The sequence below is a fragment of the Aspergillus tanneri genome (assembly GCF_003426965.1).
Source record: "Aspergillus tanneri strain NIH1004 chromosome Unknown AapTan_7_pilon_pilon_pilon, whole genome shotgun sequence".
NCBI classification, from domain to species: Eukaryota; Fungi; Ascomycota; class Eurotiomycetes; order Eurotiales; family Aspergillaceae; genus Aspergillus; species Aspergillus tanneri.
The window spans coordinates 4,462,570-4,484,891 of record NW_022984634.1 but is presented as its reverse complement, the minus strand read 5'-3'; the positions used below and the strand labels follow the sequence as shown (position 1 = coordinate 4,484,891).

Below are 22,322 nucleotides of genomic sequence, written 5' to 3'. Positions count from 1 at the left end.
CTGCATGTGCTCCTATATTATATACACTTATTAGTCTAAATAACAATTATAAATATATTACTGTTCTTGCTACACTGTATACTAACTAGTTATACCACAAACCCCGTGGATCCCTCCAATTCTTTGCAGATCTGCCATAGCCAGCAAAATAATGCGAATAACTGGCTGTGCTGGCCTTTGGCTCCCTCCGTGGCCTGCCCCAAAAAACTGCAACACTTGCATGGTGTTGTTTGCGTCCACCCCGTGCTGCTGCAACCGGCGCTGCCATAGTGGCTGGATCTGCTCCTCCCACGGGCCGTACAGTATTACAGCTGTCATGGGGACCAATATATCCTTATATACACTCTCGGTTTGTGTTGGATGGCCATCTAGTACCTCCCATCGTCGACAGATCGTCTGCGGCATATAACAGCGGTAACAAGCGGTATATCTAGCGAATGGAATCTTATACTGGCGAACTAGATTAACCCATGCCTTGGCTTTGTCGCTTTTGGGCCCACGACAAAAGTATAACTCGTGTTCGTTCCGTTCCCGTCCTGCAATGGTGCAAATATAGCACTTTTTCTGCCATGGTGCTATCTCGTTTTCAATAGTTTCCTCGTCCAACCACTGCCGTGCATCTTGCACCTGGTGTTGAATACGGGGCGCTGCATGGCGCTGGTCTTGCACCCGTTGGCGCTGGCGTTCGGCGATACTAACCGTGGGCGTGGGATTGGGGGCGATATTTTGCGTGCTCTGTGGTATAACATGCGATATTACTTGAGTTTCAAATGATTCTGTACTGTCATGGGATTGGGACCGGCGTGTGGGATTTGGCGCGATATTCTGCGTGCTCTGTGGTATAATATGCGATAATGGAAATAATTCGCCACTACCATGGGAATGGGGACTGCCCGTAGCGCTAATCTCGCGTGGTGGGGCTTGTCGTGCTGGCGAGATCGTCCATGCGGGTGTCCGGGGAATATCTGTCCGGGGACATGCAAACCGACTCCTGCGCGAGCCAATCGGCGTCACAGCCGTCACAGAGTGCCTCGGTGGAATCAATATCCTGACAGTATCGGCGCGTATAGCCATTCACTGTTTCGTCCATGTACGCGTCCAATACAAACCGTCGACATCCCACCCCGGGCGCCACCCCGAGGTACTCGTCCACCAACTCGCGATCCGCCACGGCCTCTGGCGTCTCCGGCGTGGGCTCGTCCCAGCCCTCGGGCTGGATAATAATCGCCTCGCTGCGCTGGCTATCCCGTCCGGCTCGCCCACTTTCCTGCCCGTACTCCAACAACGACCGCGGTGTTCCAATATGGATAATACTGCGAATATCGGGGATATCCACACCCATGCCCAATGCACTGGTGGCGGTAATTACTCGCGCCTCGCCCCGGGTAAATCGCTGTAATATAGATGGCTTGTCAACCACCTGCTTGCTGTAGTACGCCTCGCACGCTAACTCGCGTGCAATCTCCACTACCTGACGGACCACATGGCCGTATACCACCACCTTGCCATCCTTGGCGCGCTGGATTCGCTCGCGGATAAACGCGAGCACCGGCTCGCTGGTAAACCACTGCATGGAACGCCGACCCAGCTCGGGCCGCCACACGCGATACGCCACGTTGGGACGGCTTGTCCGGTCCCGAAATATATGGACTTGCTCGCGGGAATACTCCATGCGCCGGAATAACTTCGCCTCCAACCGCGGCGGCAACGTGGCAGTTAATAACACCATCTGGGTTCGCGCGTGGTTCAACCGCCCCAGCTGTCGCAACTCGGGTCGGAAATCCGTTTGGTCGTTTAATATCACATGGCATTCGTCGATCACGATCCGGTCTAACCGGCGTGTTTGCTGCAACCGGTTAATAAACGTTTGAAAATCCTCCTGCACCGCGGATTCCGGTGTGACCAGTACAATTGTCGCTTCGTCCGGTGGCCGTCGACTATCCCATTCAATGCAGGATATACCCAACTCGCGACAGCGCCGCACCATATCGTTCCGCAATGATATTAATGGCACGACCACAATGGTAGTACCACTGGGCTCGGCGAATGCAGGTAACATAAACAACATGCTTTTTCCCCTCCGGTGCGCATAATGGCGACCACCGGGCTCTTGCCGTCCTGAATGGCGCGCAACGCCGGTGCTTGGACGCCCCGGAACTGGATATCCTCTTGCCCGGTCATGTGCTGCAACGTGGTGCGCATATCTGCGATATTTAACCGGTGACGTCGGACCACTCGGCCCTCCTCGGCTTCGTCCTCCCATGGTGATCTCTTGCGCTTCCCCAACGGGCTGGGCTCCGCGGCGGATGCAAACCCCAAAACCGGTGCCAATCGGTGCTGGAGAGTCGAAACATTGCACGGCGATGTGCCGTGGTCCCGGGCTGCTCCATAATACCACGGCCGTACACTCCACCCGCCAATTGGGATGAATGCGCCGCCTGCAAGTCTGCAATATGGCCTAACCACTGCTCCTCGTCCATACCCTCCTCGGTGTCGGCGTTTAACACAGCCTGCGCCAAGTCTCTCTCCTCCTGCATGTTGCTGGCAAACGCGGCAGTGGGTCGCAAAAATCGTCGGCTAATCCCAATGGCGATATCCCGATACCACTGGATATTAATGGCTTCTTTTAACCGGGTCTTGGTTTCGCGCTTTAACACCTCCCGGAACCGCTCGGACGTCCATTTGCGCCGGGTTCCGGGGTCGGGGCCCCATAAAAACGCATCTTCGCGGATCTGCGCTGCGTGCGTGCCCTGCGCTGTGGTGCCCTGCGCTGCGTGCGTGCCCTGCGCTGTGGTGCCCTGCGCTGCGTGCGTGCCCTGCGCTGCGTGCGTGCCCTGCGATGTGTACGTGCCCTGCGTTGCGTGCGTGCCCTGCGTTGCGTCCATGCCCTGTGCCGTGGTGCCCTGCGCTGCGTACGTGCCCCTGCGATGTGTACGTGCCCTGCGTTGCGTGAGCGCCCTGCACCGTGGTGCCCTGCGCTGTGGTGGTGCTTTGCGCTGTGGTGGTGCTTTGCGCTGTGGTGGTGCCCTGTACTGCGCGTATTCCCTGCGTGCCCTGCGTTGCGTTCGTGCCCTGCGCTGTGGTGGTGCCCTGCACTGCGTGCGTTCCCTGCGTTGCGTGCATGCCCTGCGCCGTGGTGCCCTGCGTCTGCTTCGCATGCCATGCGCTTAGTTGCTGCACAAATGGTAATACCAACCATAAATACCACACAATTAATTCACCCACCTCCCGTGGCACAAATCGATGAATGATCTTTATATCGTTACTCGCGTAAAACCCCTTGTGGTACGCCGTCACCAACGCCACCATCCCGTCCTCGATATAGATATTGCGCTGTCGATTCGCCACGGTATTCACATGTTGAATACTTAATAACTCGGGTGCGCGAGCCGGCTGGCCGGATACCACGTGAACAAGCACTGCTAATTTCTCCTTAAATCGCGCCACGCGCTCCAGATACTGCGCCACCTTCGGCATGTGCAGCCGTCGGGCTTGGCGCCGGACGGTAAACTCCTTCTGCACGGCCGGCTCGGCCCGCAACCGGCCGATCATCCACTTGGGCCCCACCGGCCATTGCGTGCGCTGATCCCGCAAAAATTCCATCCCACCGTGGCCTGCGTGGGGTCGTCGTAGATCGCGTGCCATGGAATACTGGGAATGTCTTCCCGCGCTGTCACGCACAGTATGTCGCACAATATCTGGCGTGTGGCCCCGACCAATCCATGGACAAATCCGCGGAAATCGCCCATGGTAAATGTGATATGCTTGTATCCGAGCTCGTCGCCATGGTTCCATGTAATGTGCCCGGGCGCCGTGGTATTATAATGGATCTTTAACCCGTACGTGCGCCAATCCTGCAACGTTTGTATTGGACTGTGGGTGCCACGCACCATAAACCGCTGCACCATCCACTCCACGTGCTCCTGGAATGTTTTCCCGCGATTCTGCCGGCGGATATTCACTATCGGTTGGGGATTACTGCTGGTAATGGGCGATGTGGGGGCGATGATGGGATGCCTTGCTCTGGTTGACTGTAATATCCCTCGTCCGAATAAATATCCTCCAGCTCGTCGTCGGCGCTGGCGAGCACCCACTGCGCGCAGTTACTCTTCTTCTGCCACACCGCGATAATCTCCTCGGGATTCGGATCCAACCAAAGCGCTTTCTGGACAATTATAAAGCGCGCCACCTTGATCACACGCGATAAGATCGGGGGATAACTCTCTGGGCCCTGCCATCGGTCCCGGCCCCATCCTAACACGGCCATGGCACATACAAGCACGCTCTCGTACTCATGGCTACGCTGCTTTTGGTTTAGCAACTCGATGCAGAACTCCAAACACGCGCCTTCGATCGGGGTCATGCGCCACGCTGCGTCGTCGTCCTGCGGCTCGCCGGGAATATCCCGGTGGGTAGTGGCGAGGTGCCATAACTGCCGCCATTTCTTGCGCTGCCGTGCTGTCATCCCGTACGGGGACTCGTCCATCCGTGTGGCGCCTGGGTGCGCGCGATAAACGCTAGGATTTGCTGCCATGGCTGCATATGCTTAACCACGCTCTCGGGATCCATATACGCCTGCAACGGTCGATATGGTGTTTGACCCTTTTCGGATCGGATCGCTTCAACACAGATTGCCTGGCCGCTGTGCTGGACCACGCGCTGGCTCTTGCGCACGACCTGCTCCATGGCGGCCCAAATGTGGCGCACGCCCTGCTCCACGGGATCTGTGGGCTCTTCCTCGGGCGGCGCCACGCTGTCGGTTAGATCCTTTGGTGCGATTCCTTCTAAATACTCGGACCACCGGGTCATGCGCAGCCATGGGTTGGCGTCGGTAATATCAGATGCCTGAATTGTACTCGGCGTGGACTGCGCCTCCTTCCACGCGTTCTCTAGCTCCTGGACAGCAACCTGGATATCATCTGTGGGGATCGCCGGTTCGTCGTTCTCATTTGGATTGCGGATGTGAATATAATGCGATCCTTTGCGCGATGGGAATATCTGCTGGCATGTCACAGATATAAAGGATCGCTGCAGCTCAGCATCTGCACGCACGCGCTCGTCACGGCTTACTCGACCACCATGCGGATACTGGGACCATCCATGGGTGGTGCGCCAGTGCTTTCGCATATTCTCAATTGTTCTTCCTATGTACTGACAGCCCGGGAATCCCGCCGACATAATAAACCATCAGGTTGTACGGGTATTCCAACCAACGCCTGGTCCAACTGATGGGGAAAATTAACCTGATCGGGGAATGCGCAATATCCTCCCATTGCATTACCTTCTCGCTAATCTGGACAGCATCGGCGTGTGGGATTTGATGGGCGCGATTTTTAAATGGCGGAGAACCTCGGGGCCACACACCATGCTGGCATTGCTTGCAAATAATAACAGGTAACATATCAAGCTTCTCGAATATCTGGTGCTCCATGGCCGAAATTAAATTGTTTATTTAAACGCGATCGTATAACTGCAGTTGGGTGTGTTTACCTCTTTCCTAAATAATCCTGCAACCTGGCAAGTTTGGTGGTTATGTAATAACGGCTCGGTCGGCTGTGATACCCCAACAAAATAATTAAGTCGAATAATAAACATCGACCACCACCACAGTATTATATAACGGAATTTCAAGCTCCCATTTTGCCAAGTTACTTTTATAGGTGTCCTGCATCTACTATAAAAATTTAAGCTATGGTGGATTATGGGTTGTCGAGCTACCCTACGTTTATAATTTGGAACGACTATATGTTAACGAGAATTCTGCTAGCCAATCAGCGCACGATCCTCGCCCCACTGTTATCCGACCCTAACCAGACTCTACCAACATCCGCCCCAGGCCTGTGGAATAGGGCCCGAGTAGGCTGAGGGGCTCTAGCCCCCTTACACTACTCCCCCTTCCCTATATAAGGCCTCCGAAGGAGGCCTAATAGCGAGGCGGGTTGCTGGCGCGGGCTGTAAGCTTTTCGGAGGTTTCTCGGAAGTATCAGACAAAGTAGAGCGGGCATCGCAGTCTGCGATCCAATGATCATTAGAACCGCAGTAAAGGCATAAATTATTCGCAAGTCGGAAACGGCGGCGGTCAGAGGTGGTGGATTCATGAGAAGAATCAGATAAAACAGGCGAAGCAGCTCGGGCTACTCTCACAGAGCCAACATGAACAGGATTGGGGTTTATTTTAACTGAGTTGACTCGGACCGGATCAGTATCCATTGGGTCTGTATTCGGGGTCAAAGCTGGTTTCGGGGCTGATTTTGGACTAGGACGGGTACGCCGATCGGTACTCTGGACAAGTTCAATATATTCATTATAGGGAAGATCAAAGAGAGAATTATTCGAGTCTTCTAGTATTCGACGGAGATTAGGCCGTAGCCCCCGGTGTAGCGTGGTAACACGTGATATATCTGGCCATGAGTTTACATTGGCTTCATATGAAAGTCGTTCAAAACGAGCAAGGTAGGCGATAAGCGATTCGTCATCCCTCTGTTGTATAGAAGTAAAGCGCTGAATAGCCTCCTGCTGTTCCCGTGGGTTATGGCATAGACGCTGAAAAAAGAGAAAATAACTTCAGGATCCCATAGCTGGTTTTCTTCGGCAGATTGGCGGAGGTGCAGGACAGAAGCTTGCTGAGACTGTTCTAGTCGATCCCATACATAGTCAAAAGCATCAGCTCCTACGAGCTGGTCTGATCGAAGTTTTGCTTTAATTGACGGGAGCCATGTGCGAAGCGTGTATGGTTTACCGTTAAAGCGAGGCGGATCTGGCAGGCGGGATCTGGGTGTCTGGACGGAAAGAAGCTGCGTACGAAGCTGGTGGACATCTGTTCGGGAAGCATCAAGGTCCGCACGTAGTTGCTGTATTTCATTACGCTGGTTTTGAATATCAAGGCGCTGGTTTTGGAGCTCTTGCTGGAGCTGCTGCACAAGCAGGAGGAGTGGATTCGGGTCGGACATCGTAAAGATATTCCCATAGACTGGCGGACAGGCAGGCAAGCGGGCGGGCGAGCAGGCAGGCAGGCGAGCGGGCGGACAAGCGGGCAGGCGAGCGGGCAGACAGGCAGACAAGGACGATTCCTAATGTCAAGGGCTAAACCTCTATAACCTAATAACTAGGGTGGATACAAAAGGAATCGTCGAAGAGGAAAGAGAAGAGGAAACAGCGATGAGACGATTGCGAAGTAAGGGGGGAAGTCACATGATAGAGTGTACTAATCAATATACTAATCATGTGGCAGGCGAGGAGAAAGGAAACACGAGGGCTGAGGGCCCGAGTAGGCTGAGGGGCTCTAGCCCCTTACAGATGAGGTCCGAATTTCTTAATTAAAAGCCAAAATAAAATAAGGATATCAGGGGCCATGCAGCTGTCCTCGTACTCGTTTACTAAAGAACCTTTGCAAACCTTGGTAGGCAAATAACATCGAAAGCAACAGGTATCTGCCTGAGGCTCCAATTGCTGCCTGAATTGCCAAATTAGTATAGTCCAGGTATATATCTCGGTGCATTCATTGCGTCCATGCCTAAAAAGCCTGGATTAAAGTCTATCTGGCTCTCCTGAATCTGGCCTAAGTAATTTGTTAGAATTTGGGCTGAAACCTAATCAATAACAAATAAATAGCTTACCATGATAAACTATAAAGCACAGTAAGCAATACTTTTGAGTAAAGAACTTAACCCCTTTTGCAAAAACTCAATATCCTGGGTGGTATCCTGGTAGTATTTCTCGACGGCCTGGTTAATTTAACGATGTTAAGCAGCCCGGGCACTGCAGAGGTCACATGGAACCCAACTAGGGTAACATGACTCTAGTGTTTAATCACTAAAGACCCGTGAGATCGGACGTCGCCTGCAGACCTTCTCATTTAAATATTCCCGGAAGAGACTGCGGTCCAGTGAATCATTTACCCGATCCGGCAAGTCAGATTACGGTCACCAGGCAGTAGGACCATCCCGGCTGGTCAGGGGACCGGCCTGCCCTGCCTGATTCTTGCATAAAATCAGTGAATGACCACGCGCCATGGAGGTGAATAACTAGGTGAATTAGGGCGAAATCAAAGCCTGCCCCAATAGCCCCAGTTGCAATTAAGATATTGGCCTCACCACTTTCATATTTAGTGATATGGCTGTTTTGGTCTCCATTGGTAAGTCTGCATGAAAAATCACTGCGTGGGGTATTTCCTCCCAAGATTATTCACTAATTTTTGGTCTGGCAGAAAATAATTACTCGGGCAGTCACCTGATGTTGCATCTCAAAGCTCTTAATAAATTCCCGCAGGTAACCAGCGGCCTCCACTGCCTGGGGCATAATTTGAACACCATAAAACATATGTTTTAGTGTGAGATCCGCCCTAACCTTTGCAATGGGGTTTAAGGACCCCAGCTCCAGCATCTGAATCAGGTCCGATTCAAGGTGTTGCGGTAGGATCGGCCGAGCTAAAGACCATTGGGACTGGTAGGGCTAGGGCTTGCTTCACCCGATGCATTACCAATCGATACCCTTTGGCGAGAGATATCAGGTGACATTCATCCCATATAATGCGGTCGAGGTAGCCTTTCTGGGCCAGTTCACGGGCAAATGCGTAGAATCGAGGGTTTAATAGGCTCTCTATCTGCACCACCACTAGCCTAGGGCTTAGGGTCTCGTCCGTCGACTCCTCCCATATAACTGGTTGGAGACCCAAGGCATCAGCCTTTTAAAAAAGGTCCATCTTGAGCGCCACCAGCGGTGAAATAATGATTGTGGTGCGGCTGGTGGCTAAACTGGCCCCAATTAGGAATAGTGTTGTCTTGCCACTGGCTGTTGGAAGGACTACAAATAAATAGGGAGTCTTTAACATCATGAGATGAAAGGCCTGCCTCTGCTCGGGGGTCCGCCAAGTAGCTTGGTTATTTTGTATAAACTCTTTAATCAGGTGATCCAGCACGCCGGAATTTAAAAATGGTCTCGCCTGAATTGGCCTTGTATCCCTAGCGAGTAGCTGAAATTGATCGAATTCACTATCAGGTATATTCACTGCAGGAAGGACGTCATGTGGTGCAGATTCCTGATATAAAGAAATATACTGATTAAATTCACCAACAGAGACTCTATCCACCGGTGGAGATGCCTCAGGCCGCCTTGGGTAGTGGAATTGGACCAGAGGTGCTGCTTGGGGTAAAAGATTACTTGAGTAACCCTAGATTCTGCCCCGGTACTACCATCTGCAATACGGGGTTCCGATGCCTCGGGTCTCTGGGGATAAAACAGCTCGTTTAGGATGACCTGATTCGGGCCCAACCCTAGATATTCATGCCAGCGCTGACTAAAGTGGATCAGGCTGGATTGGTGGTCCGGGGTGAGGTTCTGCAGAGTGAAGGTCTGACGGCCATAAATCTTTAGGCCAGTCAGCTTCGAATGGTGCATCTGTTCTGCCCCTAGAGCCTCCTCATCTGACTCATTACCTGAATAGGCAAGGGGGTCTTCACTCAGGCCGTAGCGAATAAACGCCTGAGCTAGGTGGCGCCAACCATGCAATCCCAGCCGAAACCCAAGAGCTTTATGGGTTAGATTCTTTAGGGATCGTGATAAAACCCGAGAGGAGAAAGCCTTAGAGACCCTGGAATCATAAAACAAGAGAAATTCGGCCTCAGGCAAGCTTTTAGTCATCTGAATCCACAGAAACTGCTTGAATGGCCGGACCACTAAGAGATAGGCCAAAAGAAGATAGGATAAAGCCTGAGGCAGAACCCTTATTGCCTCCTTTTCTTGGCCATATTGGTTGAAGGTTTTCGAATAGCCTGTATATAGATAGTCCCCGCACTCTACGGGAGTTCGCGCGCGGAATACGGCGGCCCGCAGACGTACGGTTGCGCACTTCCCCGACACTCCACGTACGCTGTGTGTCGCTGACGTAACACCCGTCCCCCATACAGTCCCCGTAGACTGTCGACCGGCCCCACCCCGTACAATCCCCGTCGACCGTCCAATGCCGAACGGAGCCCGTCCCGACACCACCAACACCGGCTCCCGTCCCATCGTCCGCCAACAGGAGTTCCCGAGCCGTCCCGATACCACCCCCCCCGGGTCCCATCGTCGGTCGATAATGTTTTTCGATCCGGATCGTTGATTCGGTAACATTTTCGCCCCGGTTTCCGATTATCTCTTATAACTCCGGTTACCGACCACTCAGCACTGCAACCCGATCGCGACTGCGCCCAACCATTCCGGTATGTACGCAGCGATACTGAATAAGAGGGCAATGGTAGAACTCCGAAGGAGTAGGTCAAGGAGACACTCTGAGACAGCTCAGCCTGGCAGGAGAGAAGACAACATTCCCCTTACGCAGGTGCGCTCCGTGGTTTGTAAGAAGGTTGTTAATTGTCTATTCCCTCTTCGAACGGAATAAGGACTTAAGATAACTGTTATCCATACAAATGCCACATGCCAGTCCCTCTAGTTCCTCTACTATAATACAAACAGGGATTGTTTGGGCAACATATAACGCCCGATCCCGGGATGCTCCCCGACTAAGGTGCCGGCGCAGAACAGGCCCATGCCATGGAGAGTAAGTCAAAAGAGCGCTCTTGGAGTGGCCCGTCTCAGCCCTGCACGGATAAGTTACTTTTTCAGCAATCTAGCGCTGGAGTATTGCGCTGATTTGCTGGACAGATGTTCTGCACTTACTGCATTGTCTTTTATTTCAGTGCTACGACATCTCCTATCCAGAACACAACACAACACAGTGAAGGATTGGATGGGGACGAAGATATATAACACCTATTACCATGCAGTTAGACGGCTCCATTTAGTCCCTCGCGTTCAATGCAAGCTATTCACTACGGAGAAACTTGGTTACCATATTAACTCGTCAGTGCTTTATCTCCTCTTAAGTATATATACTCGATAGGCCTTGCTTTTACTTCAAGTTATCGTTTGTGTCGATTTGTCTATCTTTGCGTTTTGGACCCGTGTGGTTATTGCCTGCTTGTAGTCCGCCTGAGTCCTGTGGAGACAATGCTCTGGAATCATCAATCAGATCCTCGGTAGCTCTCTGTTGTAAGTCAATATCGAGATATACTACAGAATCTAAAGGATCTGTTACACACGATCCTTAGGCTAGCTGATGTCGTAGCGAAAGACCCTTGACTGGCTTGTTAGTATACTTTCGGTTCTTCAATCCAATATATATATATATAACGAACCAACATGAGAGCCTTCAGCCGGCTTGGCGTCGGGCATCCAGTCATCGAACCCCTACATATATATATATAACAAACCAGCCGACCAATGCGACCGTATGGTACACAGAGGTTCAACTTTGCCTCCAATCCACAATCTCAAGACTGGCGAAAATCCACTGCGCCGAGTAAGACATTCCCTACTCCTGTACAGTTCCGAACCGTATCTTCTTCTCAAACCCCTTTCCAGCAGCAACTCGGAAAATGTGATCTGTCCATTATTTTCCCCACAGACGAAATCTTAAGACCAACCCCCTAAAATTCTGCCCCTGAGATTCGATCCCCAAACAAAAAAAAAAAAAAAAAAAACACCTGCCTGTTCCTTACAGTCTACATTTAATGTAAGGAGAATATAACACTGTCTTTATTTTTTTTTTTACTCACTGCTGTTTGGATATTATGGCAACTCGCAGGACTTCCGTGGCCTTTCCCGACGGGTCTCAACCACCGCCTTTGTTGACCTACCTGAAGGAATATAATTGTATAGTGTGTATTGGGTGCAAAATTGCTATAACCAGACAGCTAAAAAGCGTTATCTTTCCGATGTCCATTAGCTACAGACTATTGCGGATCGAGCGCGACACCTGCGTTAGATCCCTCGCGATGTTACCCCCGATCCAGCCATAATAAATTCTCGCCTCTTCCAAACAGCTCCTCCCGGATTCCAGAGCTTGAGCTTCACGATCTGTGGGAATGCAGTCACTGCGGGCATCTTACCCGGTCTCAGCAAATAAGTAAAAGATACCAGGTTGCTGCACATCGTGCTAACGGCCTTCCGTGGGCGCCTCGCCGCGTGCAAGGCCAATCCTGGTTCCAATCCAGCCAATACCTGCGCTTCTGGACCACCGCGCCCGTGGACCATGGTCGACCAGCTGTAAGGGGCTAGAGCCCCTCAGCCTACTCGGGCCCTCAGCCCTCGTGTTTCCTTTCTCCTCGCCTGCCACATGATTAGTATATTGATTAGTACACTCTATCATGTGACTTCTTCCCCTTACTTCGCAATCGTCTCATCGCTGTTTCCTCTTCTCTTTCCTCTTCGACGATTCCTTTTGTATCCACCCTAGTTATTAGGTTATAGAGGTTTAGCCCTTGACATTAGGAATCGTCCTTGTCTGCCTGTCTGCCCGCTCGCCTGCCCGCTTGTCCGCCCGCTCGCCTGCCTGCCTGCTCGCCCGCCCGCTTGCCTGCCTGTCCGCCAGTCTATGGGAATATCTTTACGATGTCCGACCCGAATCCACTCCTCCTGCTTGTGCAGCAGCTCCAGCAAGAGCTCCAAAACCAGCGCCTTGATATTCAAAACCAGCGTAATGAAATACAGCAACTACGTGCGGACCTTGATGCTTCCCGAACAGATGTCCACCAGCTTCGTACGCAGCTTCTTTCCGTCCAGACACCCAGATCCCGCCTGCCAGATCCGCCTCGCTTTAACGGTAAACCATACACGCTTCGCACATGGCTCCCGTCAATTAAAGCAAAACTTCGATCAGACCAGCTCGTAGGAGCTGATGCTTTTGACTATGTATGGGATCGACTAGAACAGTCTCAGCAAGCTTCTGTCCTGCACCTCCGCCAATCTGCCGAAGAAAACCAGCTATGGGATCCTGAAGTTATTTTCTCTTTTTTTTTCAGCGTCTATGCCATAACCCACGGGAACAGCAGGAGGCTATTCAGCGCTTTACTTCTATACAACAGAGGGATGACGAATCGCTTATCGCCTACCTTGCTCGTTTTGAACGACTTTCATATGAAGCCAATGTAAACTCATGGCCAGATATATCACGTGTTACCACGCTACACCGGGGGCTACGGCCTAATCTCCGTCGAATACTAGAAGACTCGAATAATTCTCTCTTTGATCTTCCCTATAATGAATATATTGAACTTGTCCAGTAGTACCGATCGGCGTACCCGTCCTAGTCCAAAATCAGCCCCGAAACCAGCTTTGACCCCGAATACAGACCCAATGGATACTGATCCGGTCCGAGTCAACTCAGTTAAAATAAACCCCAATCCTGTTCATGTTGGCTCTGTGAGAGTAGCCCGAGCTGCTTCGCCTGTTTTATCTGATTCTTCTCATGAATCCACCACCTCTGACCGCCGCCGTTTCCGACTTGCGAATAATTTATGCCTTTACTGCGGTTCTAATGATCATTGGATCGCAGACTGCGATGCCCGCTCTACTTTGTCTGATACTTCCGAGAAACCTCCGAAAAAGCTTACAGCCCGCGCCAGCAACCCGCCTCGCTATTAGGCCTCCTTCGGAGGCCTTATATAGGGAAGGGGGGAGTAGTGTAAGGGGCTAGAGCCCCTCAGCCTACTCGGGCCCTCAGCCCTCGTGTTTCCTTTCTCCTCGCCTGCCACATGATTAGTATATTGATTAGTACACTCTATCATGTGACTTCCCCCCCCTTACTTCGCAATCGTCTCATCGCTGTTTCCTCTTCTCTTTCCTCTTCGACGATTCCTTTTGTATCCACCCTAGTTATTAGGTTATAGAGGTTTAGCCCTTGACATCATCTGCTTACAAATAAGCCAATTAGAATAGAGGAGGAGTTGATGCCTCAGGATTTTAGGCCATTTATGTTTTTAAAGCAGCGGTGGGAGATAAATACCGAGCTTACCAGTGCAGCATTTCTTTTCTTTTGCTTTTTAAAGGGCGTGGATAAGATCAGCAACGGCAGGATTCAAAGAATGTAATATTTTGAATATTTTTAGCTAGTTTGCTTTGCTTAATCTAGCCCAAATTTTTTATAGAAATTGCCAGCAAAATTATTACTTTAATATAGTAATAAAGTAAATACCTAACTATTTAACTATAATATAATCCAAAATTAACTCTACTTATATAATTAGTCACTAGAACTAGCAATATATATATTATTTCCAGCACCAGAAATATATTAGAACTGCATACTATTATATTTTATAAACTAAATATAATGTTATATATATATTCTTTAGGCTTGCTTAGTAAAACAAAAATAGAAAAATAACTAGGAATTTAATAAGTTAAAAAATATATTTTAGACTTCCTAATTTATTAAACTAACAAAGTTGCAAAGCATTTACCTAACCCTGTTATCCTTAAAAAGTCTTATATTTTGTTACTCCCCTTTCTGCCTGATATTTTAGGTGTTTATAGGTGCCTTAGGTATCTACATACTAATATAGCCTAGGGTGGTTGCCTAAAATAGTATAGACTACCCGCCGGCAAAGGTCTTGGCATACCCCAACAAAAAAAATCTTTTTCCAAAGCAGGGGGTCAAGTGCTCGCTTAATCTTAGGGCTAGCCTAATAAATCTTAGATAAAAAAATAGTAAAAAATCGCCTGATTTCCCCAATATACTTTTTATGTTATAAGACCTAAAAACCATGAAGTTATAGGTGGGTGCCCAGTCAGGGTCGGCAGGCGGTTAAACCCTAAAAATTTTTTTGCGGAGCAGGCACCCGCCTGCTGACACCGACTAATATTAGGTTTCCGCTTTGCTTTACTTATTTTTTTATTATACTCACCTTAAACTATATACCCACCGAATCTCCAACCACCTAATACTAACAAACCCGATTTTAAACCCCAATACAAACCTACAGAAAAGCTTAGTCCTTATCTTCACTAGAATCCCTAATCTGCCTCTATAATTATTAGTTGCCTGCCTCCCTGCCTCCCTGACTGTTTATTACCTACCTGAGCATCTACTACCTACCTGATTGTCTACTGCCTACCTGATTGTCCGCTGCCTACCTGATTGTCCGCTGCCTACCTAATTATTAGTTGCCTAAAAAGGGTAAATATCCGCCTGATTCAGCTGCGGCTGACATCTCCACCTAGTTCAGCTAAGGCTAATATCTGCCTAGTTCAGCTACGGCTGATATCCACCTGGTTTAGCTGCAGCTGATATCTCCACTAGTTCAGCTACGGCTGATACCCACCTAATTCAGCTGCGGCTGATATCTCCACCGAGTTCAGCTACGGCTGATATCCACCTAACTCAGCTGCAGCTGATATCTCCACTAGTTCAGCTACGGCTGATACCCACCTAATTCAGCTGCGGCTAATATCTCCACTAGTTCAGCTAATATCTCCACCGAGTTCAGCTACGGCTGATATCCACCTAATTCAGCTGCAGCTGATATCTCCACTAGTTCAGCTACGGCTGATACCCACCTAATTCAGCTGCGGCTAATATCTCCACTAGTTCAGCTAATATCTCAACCGAGTTCAGCTATGGCTAATATCCACCCAATTCAGCAGCGGCTGATATCTCCCCCTAGTTTAGCTGCCGCTAATGCCCCCACTATCTTAGCTACGGCTGATACCTTTATATATTATTAGTATTATCTTTAACTAATATATATACCTCTATAGATCCCCTACAACTGTTTTTATATTCTATCCAACGACAGATATATATAAATATATCGACATTAAAAATATTTTATACCTTGACCTTTAGCACTTTATTTCTTGCCTTTATTAATTTATTACCTTGTTTTTTTTCTGCGACTATATTCACCTTACCTCTGCTCGGTTTCGAAAACAAAAAATTGGTTAAAAATTTTCTTTTTTTACGCTTTTTTATTACTTTTTATTTTATTCCTGTTTTATTTCTCTTTACCTTTTTTTACCCTTATTTATTTACCTTGCATTTTTAACTGATTTTTGCCTTATTTCTTCAAAGGCTTAAAATAATTAAATATTTGTTCTATTTTATTTCCTGTTATTATTTCGTGCCTCTGCCTTATTTCGGACTTATCCCTGCCTTATATTTATTTACTTTCTGCTTGGTTTTACTTTATATATCTCCTATTCTTACCTTATATCTGCCCACTTTCTTGGAAAAGAAAATCTTAAAAAAAATGTCTGCCCTGCCTTCTTATCTAACCTTTTACCCGGAGTATGCAATGATTACCTGCTCAATTCACGAAAATGCACTATGGCCAACTCGTCTAAACGATCATGTGATAAAACATCACCATCCTGATTACCTAACCCATGCCCAATTGCATTCACGGCCCCTACACGACCTGGGCCAAATTCACCACCAGATTCAAGCCAACCAACCGGTGGACCCAATTCCAACCCTTCACCCACCAAGCCAGGGATTCCAGTGCAAACAGTGCAACGCCCTGATGCTAAGTAAACAGAAAGCTCGTGCTCACATACGGAAAAATCACCAACTACAGGGTTATTCAACTCAGGATGCCCAGATTCAGCCCTGCCTGGTGCAAACCTTGGAGGATCAACGTTATATATTTTTAGTAACGGACCCGAGACCAACCACTCCCCCAGAGAATACAAGCGCTAGCCAAAAGCGGACCAGGCCCCTCTCTTTAACCAGCCCACCCAACCAATCCACCGCCGCAATTCGATCTCGCCCCCGGCCCCGATCTCGCTCACCGGACCTGGCTGCGCGGTTTAAAGAGGATCATGCGGCTATGATACAGGCCCTAAAGGCATCAAGGGTGATTTAGGTGACCGGAGCCACCCATGAAGCGAATGGATTCCATATTCACAGCCAGTACCCGACCTTTCTGAATGGGAAAGATGCAGCCGACTTAGAACGTCTTTTTATATTAGAGGATGTGAATATAGTGAATTGGCTCTCTGCTATACTTCACCGCCTGCTGCAGGAGAACAACTACGCACCCTCCAACCCAACCCCCACATTTGGGGGTATTGGGTATCGATTTATACATCGTTTTATAGCCCTCTTCAAGCTTAGTAATTTCTCCACTTTTCTTGATACGACAGTCCAATCCCGTTCAGTATTTTGATGAAAAAGACCGCGATTTTCGTGTGAAAAGTTTTTCGTGTTCCCGCGCTCCCGGAGCTCGGGCTCCCGGGATTAACCAACAGTGCAGTCCCTGTTTCTGCCCCCTGCTACCGCCACCTCCCGCCGCAGCCTCCATTAACGCCAACCACCACTGCATATTCGAACGGTCCCTGCAGAACACCCTATCTAGGGAAGGAAAGCTCTATAAGTTTGCACTTATAGCTACTCCCGTACCTACTAGGGGGTTTAAGGAGCTTCTAGATAAGCCCTCTACTGTTACATGTGGTTGAAATCTTGATACCCCTGTAATACTTCTGGGCCACTACTAGTTATTCCCTAGGCCTCTATAACACCATCACTGTCCTGGAGAGGGATAAGAGGTGGGGACCTGGCTGCCCTGCACACCACAGCAGTTATTCCAGCTTGGTATTCTGCAAAAACAATAAAAACCTTGCCCTTAGTTTACCACTTCTCTTTAAAAAGTGGTGAGATTTTTTCCTGCGTTTTACTCCACCAAAAACAGGAAGCTTGGACTGCCCTGTAGAATTTACTAGTAGAAAGCCTAAGCTTACTTGCAAGAAGAAACTGTGAGCTGTATCCCCAGTACTACGGCTCCTAGCAATATCTTTCTAAAGCTGTTTAGCTTAGATAGGTATAGGAAAACTAGTGCTGGACCAGAGATATAGGGAACAGTGGAGTCGAGCTAGTACGCTTACGCTGGTTTTTCGAAGCTTCCCTTTAAAAAGCTTTTGTGGTTTAGAGATTCCCTTTAAAAATCTCTACTTACTAGCTAGATCCCTAGCTAGTAAAGTTTTAGGATCCTACCTGGTTTACTTTTCTACCTGTTTATTTCTTTTTTTCCTTTTATTTTCCCTTGTCTATCAGCGAGAAGAATGGGGTCTTTTAAAGACCTAACCACCCCACCTAGGGACTCGTCACCCAACCCATCGCAGCCACCAAGCCCTAAAAAAGGGACCAAAGGCAAAAGAAAACACTCGTTCATCAGCCCAAAGGCAAGACTTGAGTTTAGGCCTGATTCCAATTCTCCTCCTGAGAGCCCTAATTCCTTTGCGTCATTAAGTCAAATGTCTGAAGATGAAGAGGTGCTCCTTAATAAAAAGGAGATGGAAAAAGCTTGCAAAAACAAATAGAAAGTGATGCCAAACAAAGTTATATCTAAAAACTTAAGTCTGCAAAGATCTTACTGCAAGAGATCCACCATAGTTTAGCAAATGCTAAGATCCTTGAAGCTCTAGATATGCATCTGGAGGGCCTCTCAGCTATCCAAGACAAATTGTAAAATCCGGAAGCTAAAGGATCCCTGCTTTCCAAAGACAATCAACTTCAAAAACTCCAGAAAGAGGTTAACGCTATTAATCAAAAACTTGATAAAATAGCCCTAGCCTTTTCTTAACCAAAGCAAAAACTAGTAAAGCCTTCATACGCAGCAGCAGTCCAAAAAGGAATAAAACCGCAAGTAGTTATCCCAACCAAGAAACAAGATCAGCCAAAACGGGTAGAACAGGCCGCCTATAAAGGTAGTAGGCTTATTCTAGAGGTTTCTGCAGAATTTCTGCAAGACCTAGACTTCTTAAAGCTCCGAAACCAAATCAACCACCAGTTCCAGATAAAAGAAAAGGTAGACAAACCTATAGTAAGGACAGCAAGCACTTCCTTTACTAAAAGGACCCTTATCCTCACCACAATGGACGGTATTCAGGCACCTTATTTAATAAAAAAGCTGGATGTCTGGAAACCACTTATCCCCTATACTAGGTGGATGTTTAATAAACCATGGGTAAAAATAGTTATTCACATGGTCCCCACCAGGCCTTTTAAAACCCAAGAAGGCATGCAGATGCTCAAGGAAGAGATTGAAATCTTTAACCCAGGTCTAAAACTAATAAGGCCCCCAACATGGCTGACCCCAGAATATGTCCGCGAGACCAAAAATCACTTCTCTATTATAGTGGACGTGCAGAATAAAGCCATGGCATCCAAGGCAATTAAAAATTAACTCTGTGTTGCAGGAGCTTTATATAGAGCTACTAAATATATAGAGAAAACTGCCTAATACTAAAAATGCCAAGGATACAAGCATATTGCCAAATACTGCAAGAATAATCCAAAATGCGCTATTTGCGCAGAAAGGCATAAAACCCAATACCATAAATGTTCCACATGCGAAGTAAAAAGCCAGGAATATCCCCACACACAGGTTAAATGCGCTAATTGCAGTTAAGCCCACAGAGCAGATAGCAAAAACTGCAAGGAATGGGAAAAAGTCAAACCAAAACCAAGGCCTAGGCCTATAGAAAGACCAATCCCAAACAGTAGCATGGAATTAGATTACTAATAAATCAGAAAAACACTAATTTAGGAATCTATTTCCTGTAAAATAATACTAGACGCAATTAGATGCTATGTTATCTTGCCTAGAAATAGGCCTAGAGCTTAATATTAACTTTATTATTCTCCAGGAATTATAGATATTACTAGATAATAGTTTTACTATATCCCATCCAGTATATACTTCTATTCTTCCTAAACAAACTAAGGTTAGACCTAGAGTAGCAATCTACTATAAAAAGTTATTTAGGTTTAATTACTACTAAAGAAATGATATTAGCACTGACAGTGATTTATTAGTAATAAATATTTTAGGTGCAGAAATCCAGGATCTGTAGCTAATAAATATATATAACAAGCAATTACTAGAGGAAGGTGCCGAGTAGATAATAAAAAAAGCCCTATCTAAAATCACCCCCTTTGTATATATAATAATAGGGGGGGAATTTTAATACACACTATAGCTAGTAGAATTTAAAGATGTTATTACCTACCAGGGCTGATACTTTGATTAAATAGCTTAAAAAATATTAATATAAACTGCTAAATAAGCCTGATTTATAAACATACCATAGAAAGGGAATAAAAAATATTTTTATTATTAACTTAACCTTTATTACCAAAGGTCTAAATTAGTATAGAGTAAATTGGGAGATTAACCAAGAACTTGCCTTAGGATTAGACCACGAAATTCTGCTTTATTCTGTTAAAGTAAAAACACAAGACATTAAAAGCCCCCTGGTCAGCCTGCCATATAATCTAAGTAAAGCCAATTGGGCTTTATTTAGTAAGAAAATCCTTGAGTTAGATATGGAAACAAGGCAGGGGAGCTTAAATAGTAAGATAAAGCTAGAAACCGAAGCTTTAAATCTCTAATAGATAATATAAACAGCTGCAGATGCTAGTATCCCAAAAAAAAAAACTATTTGCCCAGTTAAAAGCATGGTGGTCAGAAGAACTTAAAAAACTAAAAAAACAGCTTGGAAAAGCTAGAAAACTTTGGAAAAATAATCCTTGTACAAAGCTCTACGAGAATCTTTTAGAGACTAGAAACTAATATTTCCAGAAGATTAAGCAAGCTAAATCAGCATGCTGGAATAAATTTCTGGAAGAAGCTTGAAATAAGGAGATTTTTAAAGCTTTTAACTATACTAAAAGGAGATCTATCCAAAAACTGCCTATCTTGACCTATTTTATAGGGAATTAAGAAAAGCAAGCAATTTTTTTCTAAAATAAATGCCATGCATTTCTTTCCACCTTGTTTTAAAAACCCCCGGAGGCTGAGCCCATTAAGTGGCCAACCAACCAGGCAGAATTAACCAACTGGCTAAAAACCAGTGAAAACGAAGTATACACTGCTATTTTTAGTAATTCTACTAAAAAGGCGCCCGGACCTGACAATATTTTATTCTTAATTATTTAAAAGGCTTACCAAAACATTGCTCCAAGATTCCACGAGCTTTATAAAGCCTAATTAAAAATATTATTATCCCAGATGCTGGAAAACTCTAAAGGTTATTCTTAAAAAATTAGTGTCTGCAAAAGGGACTACTCTAAACCCAAGGCCTAAAGTTATTTCCCTGCTTAACTGCCTAGGCAAAGTGGTAGAAAAGATAATTACAACTAGATTATTTTATCTAGCTAAACTCCCGCAATTAATCCTTTACTATAACTAAATAAGGGAAAAAAAAAAAACATCTGTAATTAATACAGCACTATCTCTAATCCATAATATAGAGCTTGTAAAACATAATAAAGAGGTCACCACCGCCCTTTTTATAGATATAAAAAGAGCTTTTGATCATGTATCTACTAATTAACTACTTAGAATATGCTTAAAACTAGGTTTTCTATATAGCTTAATATAGTGGATTAAATCCTTTATGTCAGACAGAAAGGTGTTTCTAGCTTTTAACAGGGAAACCAGTAAGGAGACCCCAGTCTAGGTAGGGATCCCCCAGGGATCCCCTATATTACCCATTCTGTTTCTTATATACATTAGAGAGCTCTTTTAGCTTGAAATGTACAGAGAGCTAGATAGTAATATAAAACAAGCCTTTAAAGATATTTAAAAGCCTAGTTATATAGATAATATCTGTCTAACTATTAGCTCTAAAAGCCTAGAGAACAACTGCAGGCAAATAGAGCTGGTAGCTAATACCATATTTAAAAAAGGAGCCAAAGACCATATCCAGTTTAACCAGGATAAAATAAAGCTTATTTATTTTAACTCTAAATAACCAGACCAGGAAAACCAAGACACCCAAGTCAGACTAGATAACAATATTATAGTCAAACCAAGCTTAATAGTAAAATAGCTAGGAATCTACATAGATTCTAAACTCCTTTTTAAAGAATATATACAAACACGAGTTGCAGCTGCAACTAGGGTATTTTACCAAATAGCGAGGCTTTTAAATACAGAGAGGGGGCTAAGTTTTCAAGCTATAAGACAGCTTTATATTACTTGTGTTTCTTCCATTGCAGATTATAGAGTCCCTTTATGGTGAAAAGGGCAACAATATTTAGTAAACCACTACTAGAAACTGCAAAACACGGCTTTAAAAAAAATTCTAGGAACTTTTAAAATATTACCTGTACAGGCTATAAAAATAGAAGCATCCCTGCCCCTATTATTAGTTAAATTTAATAAAATCTGCAGAAACTACGTCCTTAGAACTGCCTATTTTATAAAATCCTATGTAATCCAAAGCAGACTCCTAATTATATTTATATTTAACCCGGGGAATTCTCTATTGACCAATCAAGGTTTTTGGATTGGAACGAGAAACCTAGATTACTAGATACAGAAGACCCGGAATACCACCCTAGAGAGAGAAAAAGTTAATCCGACTGCTAGCACTATTCTCCTTTAAGACATGGAAAGTCACCTTTCAGACGCTAAATCAAACCCTACCGCCCTGGTCCCAACTGTTAAGCCAAATAGTAGATATATCTATCTCTAGCAAACAGAAAGAGCAAGCAGCCC

The 22,322-nt window shown here is 46.5% G+C and overlaps 4 protein-coding genes across 4 annotated transcripts; 1 reads left to right on the top strand and 3 right to left on the bottom strand.

Moving 5' to 3' along the window:
• Window positions 1–81: 81 nt before the first annotated feature.
• ATNIH1004_008069 (uncharacterized protein) lies at window positions 82–5,178 on the bottom strand (the record flags this gene model as incomplete). The annotated part of the gene is made up of 9 exons (XM_033572682.1): window positions 82–1,030; window positions 1,095–2,038; window positions 2,101–2,438; window positions 2,483–2,732; window positions 2,917–3,174; window positions 3,226–3,670; window positions 3,694–3,923; window positions 3,980–4,517; window positions 4,574–5,178. 9 exons carry the CDS (start codon window positions 5,176–5,178, stop codon window positions 82–84), a joined length of 4,557 nt encoding a protein of 1,518 aa, XP_033425997.1.
• Window positions 5,179–5,880: 702 nt separating this feature from the next.
• On the bottom strand, window positions 5,881–6,950 carry ATNIH1004_008068 (uncharacterized protein; the record flags this gene model as incomplete). Its single annotated transcript, XM_033572681.1, has 2 exons — window positions 5,881–6,516; window positions 6,564–6,950. 2 exons carry the CDS (start codon window positions 6,948–6,950, stop codon window positions 5,881–5,883), a joined length of 1,023 nt encoding a protein of 340 aa, XP_033425996.1.
• Window positions 6,951–8,398: 1,448 nt separating this feature from the next.
• On the bottom strand, window positions 8,399–10,110 carry ATNIH1004_008067 (uncharacterized protein; the record flags this gene model as incomplete). Its single annotated transcript, XM_033572680.1, has 2 exons — window positions 8,399–8,658; window positions 9,057–10,110. 2 exons carry the CDS (start codon window positions 10,108–10,110, stop codon window positions 8,399–8,401), a joined length of 1,314 nt encoding a protein of 437 aa, XP_033425995.1.
• Window positions 10,111–12,429: 2,319 nt separating this feature from the next.
• On the top strand, window positions 12,430–13,461 carry ATNIH1004_008066 (uncharacterized protein; the record flags this gene model as incomplete). The annotated part of the gene is made up of 3 exons (XM_033572679.1): window positions 12,430–12,816; window positions 12,870–12,965; window positions 13,042–13,461. The coding sequence occupies 3 exons, from the start codon at window positions 12,430–12,432 to the stop codon at window positions 13,459–13,461; spliced, it is 903 nt and encodes a 300-aa protein (XP_033425994.1).
• Between the last annotated feature and the right edge of the window lie 8,861 nt (window positions 13,462–22,322).